Source organism: Semicossyphus pulcher, unplaced genomic scaffold (genome assembly GCF_022749685.1).
Source record: "Semicossyphus pulcher isolate SPU_LCO1_2020_fin unplaced genomic scaffold, fSemPul1.0.p SCAF_6, whole genome shotgun sequence".
Taxonomy (NCBI): Eukaryota; Metazoa; Chordata; class Actinopteri; order Labriformes; family Labridae; genus Semicossyphus; species Semicossyphus pulcher.
Window position 1 is genome coordinate 786,584 of NW_027211737.1, and position 10,888 is coordinate 797,471.

Genomic DNA, 10,888 nt, shown 5'->3' on the forward strand with positions numbered 1-10,888 from the left:
AAAACGCTATATAAATAATTTGTATTATTATTATTATTATTACGTCTGAACCGGGATTCAAACCAGGAACCTTCTAGCTGTGAGGAGACAGCGCTAACCACTGCACCACTGTGCAGCCTGAATCAATATGTTTCGTTATATTACTTCACAAAGTGAACCTGGTGTGATTTGGCCTTTATGTGCATCCTCCTGCTGTCGCTTCTGTATCTGACGCTGTCATAAAACCTTGACACGACTCCAGCCCAAAGAATGACAACAGGACAATCTGTCTTTGTAAAGTTCTTTTGTATTTATTACAAAATATATCCAAAATATTTTCCATCTGCTGAAACAACAGGAAGACTCACAGTGACTGAATTTATTTAACAACACAGCACCTGTCGGTGTCACAGTACATGCATAAGCTTCAGTGATGCACGCTCAGCACGGAACATTTGATACGTCTGCATCACCACACAGAGACAGCATAACTTTACTATCTCTGCAGTAAACCAGCTGAGAAACTGTGTTCTTCAGAGTTGTTTCCTTTGCTGCTGTAAACACAGTGCAGAGGTGCAGAGGTCAGCTGACCTGTTAACTTTAGCGTCATTTTAGAGTAAAATCTTCTGATGCGTTGCACAGTGTTAGCAGGCACCTGAAGCTTCCTGTATTTACACTCCCTTCTTTTTAAACCACCAACAGCAGTCGACTCAGCCTGTAAGAGAGGCTGCACTTTTAAAGTGCCTCTTGGATCCAAATAATCACCCCTTCATAGTGTATTCATTCATGTTTTAGTGACGCATCATTTATGTCTTGTTGTGGTTGAACCAAGGACTCGAGTCTGCTCAACTGCGAGGCAGCTTGCTGAAAACAACAAACTGACAAAGAAATCAAAGATGCAGAGTGTAGCAGGCAGCACTGTAGTTCAGTTCCTGTGTCACACATTTACACATTCACCTGTTAGATAGAATTGTTTCACAAAGCTTCATTTGGCAGCAGGACAGCAGAAATGTTTCACTGGAACCCAAACTGTCCCGATAGCATCATTAATGTGGAAATTAAATAACTGAGCTGCTCCGTGAAACAAAAAACAGAAACCTCCACATGAATATCTGATCAGCTCGTGTGGATCCTTTTAACGTCCAGCATACAGATTGGTCCAAAGACTCTCGTGTGTCTCGTTAAAAGCACTTGGAAGACGTCCCAGATTCATTTTTTTTGATTGATTAGTCTCTTTTTAGGGGTGGGGGGGTGAGCTGCTCCCAGACACTCAGGACGCTTTCTTGGTGCAGGTTCCTGGATTATCCTGCAGGTTCAACTTTGATCTGCAGGCAGAACAACACAACAGATCAGAGTGCATCAGGCCAAAGCTTCTAAAGTAATGTATGTCTGAATATAAAATTTCTTGTTCTCACCTGTTGTGTGTCATGTGACTCTTGACTAGGTGTCCAGCAGCCAGAGCAGCCATCAGTGAGAGCTCACCAGCCAGCACGGTGCCACAGACGACCCGGGCCAGCTGCCGGGCGTTCTCACCCGGACAGTCCTGACAGGCTCCCTGCACGCCAAGCATCTGTACACACACACACACACACACACATAAACACACACACAACACACAACACACATCTTCATCGGTGGTCCTTGCTAGTGAATTGATTGTGTGTGTGTGTGTGTGTGTGCGTGTGTGTACCTGCAGACAGGCTTGTTGGGGGGCCAGGTTGGTGCCCCCTCCCACAGTACCCAGCTCTATAGAGGGCATGGTGCAGCTGATGTACAGGTCCTCCCCTGTAGGCCCTGATGCCTCCATCAGAGTGATGCAGTTACTGCTGCCCACAGACTGAGCGGGGTCCTGGATGTCACACATACACATATTAACACAGGAAAAACATCAAAATAAATGCATGAAGAACATGTCTGTATAACTGCCTCACCTGTCCACAGGCGATGTAGATGGCAGCCACCAGGTTGGCGGCGTGAGCATTGTATCCTCCAATGCTTCCTGCCATGGCCGAGCCAACCAGGTTCTTACTGATGTTAACCTCCACCAGAGCGGCTGTCGACGTCTTCAACACCTGCAGCCCAGAGACGAGGAGCGAACAGGACATTTATTATATAAAGGTAATATAAGAGTAAGCATTTCTATATAATATCAGTATTTACAAGGTGGTGAGACATATCAAAGTATTTAACCTGAGGATAATATAACTAAAGTCAAATATTTGGCAAATAAAACCCAGTAAAAGCATCAGCATTGGATAAATCCAGCTTTTAAGTTTCCTACACTTGCTTTCTTGTCATGGAATAAAGAACTGAACAGCTAATTATTGTAAATACTGTGCAAAGTTTAAAACAAATGAACAGCAGGCTGCAGTCTGAACTGGTTGTACCTCTCGGACCACTTTAGCAGGGATGGTGGCCTCACAAACGGCAGACTTTCCTCGTCCTTCGATCCAGTTGATGGCGGCTGGTTTCTTGTCGGTGCAGAAGTTTCCACTGACGGCCACAACCTGCAGCTCAGGGAAGTGCTGCTGCAGCCTGATGAGAGCCTGCTCCGTGCCCTGCAGGGGGAACACATGTTAGACAGCATCGTACACTCTTCTGCAGTTGTGATCATGTGCACCACTCTGTCAAACTACTGCCATTAAGCATGAACGTTATGTTACTTTCATGTGCATTTAATGTTGATAAATCCTAAATAGAGATTGCCCAGCTAAAGGTATAAAATTCTCTCTGCTCGCTCGCTCACACACACACAGCCCTTAGTTACTTTAGAGATCATATTCATGCCCATCGCGTCTCCAGTCTTTGAGTGGAAGCGGATGTAGAGATTTCTTCCAGCCAGACCGACCAGCAGCTTCTGGAGCCGAGCGAACCTGAAAACAACAAACACACACTCTTTACCACAGAAACACTGTGTAGACACACAGCTGACCACACTTTAAACTCTCTCTGTCCCAACAGGTGTCATAGTTTACCTGCTGGTCTTGTCAAAGGCAGCTTTGATGTCCTGAAACCCGTTGGCGCTCTCCAGCCAGGCTTTGACCTCCGCAGCCTGACAGGCGGACGGCAGCCTCACCACAGGTCCTCGAGTCATACTGTCAGCCAGGATCCGACTGCTGGCTCCGCTCCCCAGCTGCAGCACGCACGGGACACGGACACAATTTAATTACTGATGAAGATATCACAAGAGTGTTCTGATTCATATGAAATCAAAACAATAAAACAGCTACAGCAGTTATTTTTAGGATTCAAGGTATTTGAAATCAGCACATCAAACATGGAATAAGATAACTGGTTTGTTAATGTCCTCCATAACTCATACGAGTGTTTTCTGATCTAAACTGAGCAGAAAGATATATTCTTGTTCCCAATATATCTTATAGTTACAAAAAGAAGACAAAAGAAGAAAATTTGATGTGTGAGATGGTTGTCCGATCAAAAGTCATATATTAGTTATGCTATGTTTCAATATTTAGTGAAAAGATTTTGCCAACAAACCAACAAACTCTTTTAGTCTTTATCAGCATCCTTTGAAAACATCATCTCACACTCACAGCGATGGCTCGACAGCCACGGTTCGTGCTGGCAACCAAGCATCCCTCTGTGGTTGCCATGGGAACCTGGAACTGCTTTCCATCCAGATGCAGCGGTCCGGCCACGCCAACTGGGACGGGTATGTAGCCAATCACATTCTCACAGCAGGTTCCCATCACCTGGAGAACAGGAAGTGATGATGACTTAAAAAGCACTTGTAAAACTGGATGCAAGAGTGTGTGTTTGTGTGTGTGTGTGTGTGTGTGTGTGTGTGTGTGTGTGTGTGCTCACCTTGGAGTAGTCATAGTCAGTATAGGGAAGAGAGGACAGAGCAGAGGGACAGGGCAGTTTGGCAGAGATCATCTGTCTGCGTATGGCCACGCCCCTCTCCGGTCGCTCCATCATGGCCTCCAGTTTGTAGGCGGGGATGTGTTTGCAGTTCAACAGCAGCATCACCTCCGCATCGCTCAGGAAACGAGGCCCCAGCTGCAACAGACAGAATGAAGCACTTAAAAAAATCTCTGTATCTCTGCCACCAACGCTAAAAACTGCAATCATAGTGGAGATGGGGGGGACGACAAAGACCATAATCATCATATCCTGCATGTAGAAGTGCTAAATAACACCTATGGATACTGCTGGTCAGACATCCAGAGCAGGTCCGCCGCCCTGTGCCTTTGTTATTTCTGCAGATATTCTGCATCACTGCAGCCAGTGAGAGCGACTCAGCTGACTTATTGCTTCCAGCTGTGTGTTTTAGAAGAGAGAAAAAGCTGTGCATGACACACAGCCGGAGGAAAGCTCTCGTTAGCTCTCACCTGTAGGAGTCAGTTAAGTGGGTTTGCATATAAAGAATCTGATATTTGTGACTCCTGGACTGTGATAAGTCTTACCTGTCTGTCTACCTGCTGCTGTGTAATTGCAGCAGGTACTACTTCCCTGTTTAGATCATCTGGACTCACTGCAGGTCATATCTGTGGTGTTTATTGTCCTCGCTGTAGCAGGTAAACGTGATCATCAGCTGCTGTTACTGCTGTGTTTGTAGTGGTGGCCACTTAAATTCTCTACTTCTTATAATATGAATGATTCCTCTGTGTCTGCATGTGATTATGATCAGTAATATTCTCCAACACATGTCCTTCTGTGTTGGAGAAATAAATGTGATGAAAGCTGAAGTGAGCTCTGAGAAAGTGATGAGCTGAGCTGAGGGATGTGAGGTCGCTGGAATCACTTAAAGTGTCTGTTCTGCTGGCGTCACGCTCTAATGGGCTCAGCCTCACAGAGATAGTGGAGGGACTAAGCTCATTACAGACGAGTTAAATCACACAACGTCTTATTGGTGGGAAACGACTCAAAGAAGTGGGCCGAGGTGATGTAACAGTTCAGCCGTCTGAGAGCAGGTGATCAGCTGTTAGAGGAGGTTGTGTGTTACCTCGGGGTTGTTCAGGATGGACACACATTTGTCGACGTCTCGGGGCTTCGTGCTGAGGCTCGGTTCATCGCCCTCACACCTGAGCTCGTCCTCTTCCTCCCCCACCGCGAAGACGCTCTTCACCTGTGGGTCAGCAGGTGGAGTAGACAGGGGCCGGATGACCACGTCTAGGCAGGCGAGGTGGAGTTAGAAACCACAGTAATACAATTTAGCTGCATCATCTGCATCACTCACACTCACCTCTCTCTGCGTTGTTGGCAGGTGGGGGGGCAGGTACACTCTGGGCGGGGGTGGGGGGCCGTGGAGCAAGCGTTTCCTTCCTGCAGCAGGTGTCAGTGGGCCGTCGGGGGGTGAGAGCGGGGGCGGACATGATGGGGTTCTTCAGAGAGAGAGTGGACTCCATCTCCACCTGCTCAAAGAAGATGTACTTGATAGCCAGCAGCAGAGCCAGCACCAGACAGATCACCTGCTCCACGTCCATGGTGAGCATCCTGCAGAGGGAGGGGGGCGTTGACATGGAGGACAAGGTTTATTTTTCAGTCAGAAGATTTCCCATGTTTTTTTCACTTAAATATTCAGTTTAAAGTTTTATACATGTCCTGGGACATTAAAGAATCATTGCGTTGAAGCCCCAAAAAGCTACACACAACATATTTATTTTACGTATACGATATATATAAGATACAAAGGAAGGAAATAAGTCTGTAGAGTGTCTTAGAATTTGAGTCAAAGCAGCAACTTCCTGGGCTGAAGCCAAAATGGAAGTACCACAACCTGCAGTTCCTCTCTTGTCCACTTGAGGCTGTCTCCAGCAGTGAGTCAATCCCAATGACTGTATATATAGATGGACGACTGCTCCCATTGTACGAAAGTGATGCCAAAATAGCCCCATGATAGGCACTGCCATCTTGCGATGGTGACGTCATTTGAAGCGTCAGAGTTTTGCACTAGAGATCGGCGGGTGGCGCCGCTGTAGCCACTTCCGCTAACCAAAACACACACTTAACGAAAAAACAGCAAGGATCCTGCACAACGGCGTGTTTAACAGCAGAACAGCTTCTTGTGTTGGTCTGAGGTTAACATTCACAGGTATGGAAACTTCAATGACTGTAGTGATTGTTTTAGTTACGTCTCCCCTCGCCGTTCGTCCTCCACTCTGCTAACAGAGCTGTCAATCATCATTTTTACAGCATCAAATTACTAATTAAAATTACACTTGTCAGAAAAATGAACACTTTGACATAAATCAGCATGATAAGAACTAACTATAATGACAGAAACCATGTTTTAGAAAAATGTATTTGACATGTATTTTGATTTTATAGTTTGACTCATGTCCCATCTGTTAACATGGAGGAGGCGGGCTTTATGACCTATACTGCAGCCAGTCAGCAGGGGGCGATAGAGAGGGTTTGGCTTCACTTTTAGGGAGCTGTCATGTCGTCTATCTTTTCATACAGTCTGTGGTCAGTCCCCATACAGCCCCATGGTAAACTTTACAGCAGAAACAACTCTGAGAATAAAGATTAACTTCATCGTCATCCTGACTCACAGAGAGAATGAAGCTCCAGAGCGATGCAGGAAAAGGACACAAACATGTAGTTAAGAGAGAGTATATCACCATCCTGACCTGGTGAGGTAGAAGTGCCACAGCGGTGTCTCAGGCTCAATCCTCCTGGGTGAGAGGTGGTCCAGCCCCATGCCCACCTGTGGGAGGTCCACCGTGGTGTTGATGGAGAGTGGCTCAGCGATCCAGCGACTGTGAGCGTGAACCATCACCAGGCCCAGAGACTGCAGCAGAGAACAGAGGAGGGGTCACATTCATGTTCTTTTAACAATAACTATACATCTTAAGAGAGTTAGTTACCATGATCATCTTGACTCTCTGCGTCACAGGGTTGGGCTTGTTGTCCTCCTCCTCCTCCATCACTCTGGAGAAGTGACTCAGCTGCCAGATGGGATGACCCTCCTGACTCTCACGGGACAGCTGCAGGATCACAACATCATGCATCAATCTGGCACACACACACTCATGTACACACAATTAAAGTGAAATAATGCAGACTTACCTCCAGCACCAGGGACACGCATGCCGGGAAGAACGTCATGAACACAAAGTAGTTTGCCAACACTGACATGCAGCCGAAGCAGCACATGATCTCCAGCTGACGCACACCTGAGACACACAGGACACACACCCAGGTGTTCACAAGCGAAGAGGTCACATTATCAGCAAATCAGAACACTGCAGTTTGCCTGTCTTGTCTGTGTCCTGTTCTATAAGGAAAGACCTTTTAACATGTGATCATTTGAAGTGACCAGTTTAGTTTAGACATGTTATAAATGTATTTTCACAAAACATTTCTGCTCGTCTAAACTGATTTACAGATGTCCCACATGTACCGTCAGATATCAGTAATTTCTTCTGTTTTCACTAAAGTAAGATCAGCTACAATTCAACCTAAACATTATAGATATTAAAAAATGCATTTCCAATATGTCAGACATATCAACCAACCATTTCCTATGGTAGCACAGAATTCTGTATTAATTTTGGATATGTGCGTAAATCAAGATAGATAAGAATCCATATTTGAGTAGAAATGTAGAAGTTATTTTTTTTAATTCTTATTGGTTATAAAAGGAATTGCAGATGTCACAAACATAACTGATAGCAAACACATCAAAATGAAATGATAGGTATCTGAAATAGGGTTTGAGGAGAAGTTAATGATAAAAGTTTTCTATTAATGTAGAACATTTCCACTGGTGAGAAATTAATTATAGATTAATTAATGTTATGTAACAACACGAACTGCTACATTACTGCAGTCAGGTACAAGAAGGGTTAAATCTGAAGCAGGAAATGTGTGTTAACTGATAAAGTTGAAAACAGACACTTTGGGTTATATTTGTTTTGTTTAAGTTAGTCTCACCTGACTGTTTGTCTTTACCTGCCTGATCAGCTGACTGCTCTTGTTTTCTTCACCTGTCTCACCTCTTCATATAAATGTTGCCTCATTCCCAAATACAAGCAACCTCCTTTTTTTTATTAAAACTAGCGAACCTTCACCTCTACTTGACCTCCGTGAGTGAGATAAAAACAATGCAAAACTAAGACCTCATTCAGGAAATCAAAGTAACTCTAATAGCAGCAGGTACCTGACATGGTTCCCACCCCGATCACTAAGCACTCCACCAGGGCGTCCAGAGTAAAGGTGGGTCCCAGCACCGCCATGCCACGGGCAATGTTGTCCCTCACTTCATCCTGGAACAGTCACAGTACAATGAACCGGGCATAAGTCAGGGCTGTTTCTGTTTTCCATGATGAATGTTGTTTTATGAATATTTCTCCGTACCTGAGAGCTGGAGCTCAGGGCGAACTTGGCGAGTGCACAGGCTTTGGAGAGGTCGATGAGAAGCAGGAAGAAGGGCAGAGCCTCGCTGCAGGTCAGAATAGAACAATCAGCTGAGTTTGAACAGAGATAATGATCAAAAACAATCACATGCAGCGAGGGTGTCCTTACTTTAGGCCTGTGAGCTCTTTATCCAGGAAGTGAATGACCACGGTGCTGAAAACGAAGCTGGAGAAGATGGTGAAGAGTCCAGCGATGCCTGTAAGAGACGAGACGTGATGCATTTTAGCTTATCTAGCTGGATAGGTCAAAAGATTGACGTCCTCTACAGCCAGAGGACCACAAACATATAAAGTGAGTGTTTTACCTAAAATATATTTGGATCCGAGCTGTCTCAAGTTCTGGAACTGGAAGTAAATATAGACGATGGCGATGCAGCGTGTGATGGTCAGGATGATGATGTCACTGCTCAGGATTTGCTGCAAAAAGAGAAAAATCTACGTGTTTGAATTCTGCAAGAAAACTTTCCCCTTGAATCTGCGACCAATGATTTCTCAGGGCCAGAACGCAGCAGCAGCCGTCTGCCACGTCTCTTTTCACGTCTTTTGCAGTAACGCAACATAATGATGTCATCAACTGTACATACAAGATGATGGAAAAAAAACTAAATAAACAAAGCTTTGCAAAACGAATGATTTTTGTGGCTTTTATAGTATTTAAACAGGATTGAATGTAAACAGAATTATTCACAAAATGATCTCCTGCATCAACAGATGGGACGTCTGTTTACATATGTTATAGAAATAGTTTAACAATATAGGAAACGTCCTTTTTCTTTTCTTCTGAGAGTTGTGTTCTGATTAATACCATTTCAATGTCTTTATAGCAACTGATTAGCTTAGCCTAGCACGGAGGCAGGAAGTCCCTTGGCTCTCAGAAGTCAGGGACAACTGCTTGCAAGACTTGTTTATGTACCTGACTTGCCTGTTCTTAGAGCCTGAAGTGCTGCGTTAGATCACGTTGTGTGCCTGCTGTAACCTAAAGCGTACTTTATGAACCTAATCTTTGGATTCTGTGTTTGTTTGTTATCAGCCAGTTATGAAGAGACTCTGAGAGTTTTGCTCCTTTAAATTTACTGCTGCACTGCTGCAACCGCAGAGACTTCCTGCAGATTTCCAAATTAAAGTGACCTGACTGTTCATCAGAATGTTACACTGGAACATATGGACGACTAAATAGGGGTGAAATATATTAATATTTAATGGACTAAGTTATGTCAAATGCGAAAAGTCTGTATTCTGGCATCAATGTAACTTTATAGGTTATTATTTTAACACAAACGTTTCTTAAAAGAAAGTGTGACTGTTTCAGAAAATGAAATAAAAAGGTCACAGCTGGGTCAGGTTTAAGGAAAAACTAAAGTGCATATATTCTGCATTATAAGTACGAGGACAGTCCTGAGGCTCAGTCTGGGCCTACTTTACTACAAACCACAGATATGTGACATGTATCCTCCTCCACTCACCTCCTCTGTTTTGGGGCAGTCAAAGTTCCAGCCACAGATTTGGTCGTTGCCGGTGAACATGTTCATGGACATCATGCAGATGGTGAGGGTGACTGTGCCCACGATCACCTCCCAGGGGTGGGAGGCCACCAGGAGGCCGTGCATGCGGAACAGACGGGTCAGCATGGTGCTGCAGAGCTATCAGACAGCAGAGAGAGAAGGTGGAGGTGAGGGGACACCTTTATATAACAGGGTTTACAACACAAAACAGAAGATCAATTAGACTTTAACTTAATGACAGAATTATTCCACTCTTTCATCAATCATATATACTGCTGTTTAAACCATCATTGACTACTATTGCTACGTGTTAATGCATCAATCATAATTCATATTATTGTAATGATCCAGTTATGGGGTGAAAATAATCCTTACTCAGCCTGTAAGGTTCCAATCTGCATACCGGTTACTTTATCTGTCTTTGAGCTTTCCCATAAAAAATACTTTAAAAGCAGGATTTTAACTCCACTTGTTACACAATATTTTGACACAGTAGTTCTTCTATTTAAGATAAGGGAACAAACACCTCCTGCAAACACCAAACTGTGTATATTAAGTTCTCTTTTTTTGTTTCACTGGCTTTTCTTTGATTTGTTCTTGTATCAATTGAGTCTTTTTAAGCTAATCAGATCAGATTTGAAACGACATCTGATATATTGAGGGATCTACTTGTTTTAACAGGAAGTCATTATCATTTCATGTGTTCCCAAATACTAACTAGTACAGACTAGTTACTAGTTCCACGCCCTCTTATGCAACACAATCTAGGAGCGTGGGGGTCTTAAACGACTTCATGAGTGAACAAGAATATTTGTTCCTTTTTTTGTTTTTTGTAAATTAATACAAGACAAAATAAAAGGAAATGGAAATAATAAGATTTTGTTTAATTACAAGTGATATATGTGCACATATAACAGCCAGGTCATTGTTACATTAGACTTTAAAAGCAGAATGCGTTATAAATGAGGAGCCGTGTGGGAGCTGAAAGAGTCGGCTCTTATTGCTGAGCTGTCCCAAATGATC

At 43.9% G+C, this 10,888-nt stretch overlaps 1 protein-coding gene across 1 annotated transcript; it reads right to left on the bottom strand.

Moving 5' to 3' along the window:
• Positions 1-324: 324 nt before the first annotated feature.
• Positions 325-9,991, bottom strand: hmgcra (3-hydroxy-3-methylglutaryl-CoA reductase a). The gene is made up of 19 exons (XM_069682938.1): positions 9,827-9,991; positions 8,669-8,780; positions 8,473-8,560; positions 8,305-8,389; positions 8,108-8,213; positions 7,015-7,121; positions 6,813-6,932; positions 6,576-6,736; positions 5,186-5,436; positions 4,946-5,112; positions 3,805-3,999; positions 3,534-3,692; positions 2,955-3,112; positions 2,747-2,852; positions 2,367-2,537; positions 1,911-2,051; positions 1,670-1,828; positions 1,395-1,549; positions 325-1,304 (listed from the first exon to the last, which is right to left on the bottom strand). Exons 1-19 carry the CDS (start codon positions 9,989-9,991, stop codon positions 1,250-1,252), a joined length of 2,661 nt encoding a protein of 886 aa, XP_069539039.1. The 3' UTR covers positions 325-1,249.
• Positions 9,992-10,888: the final 897 nt, after the last annotated feature.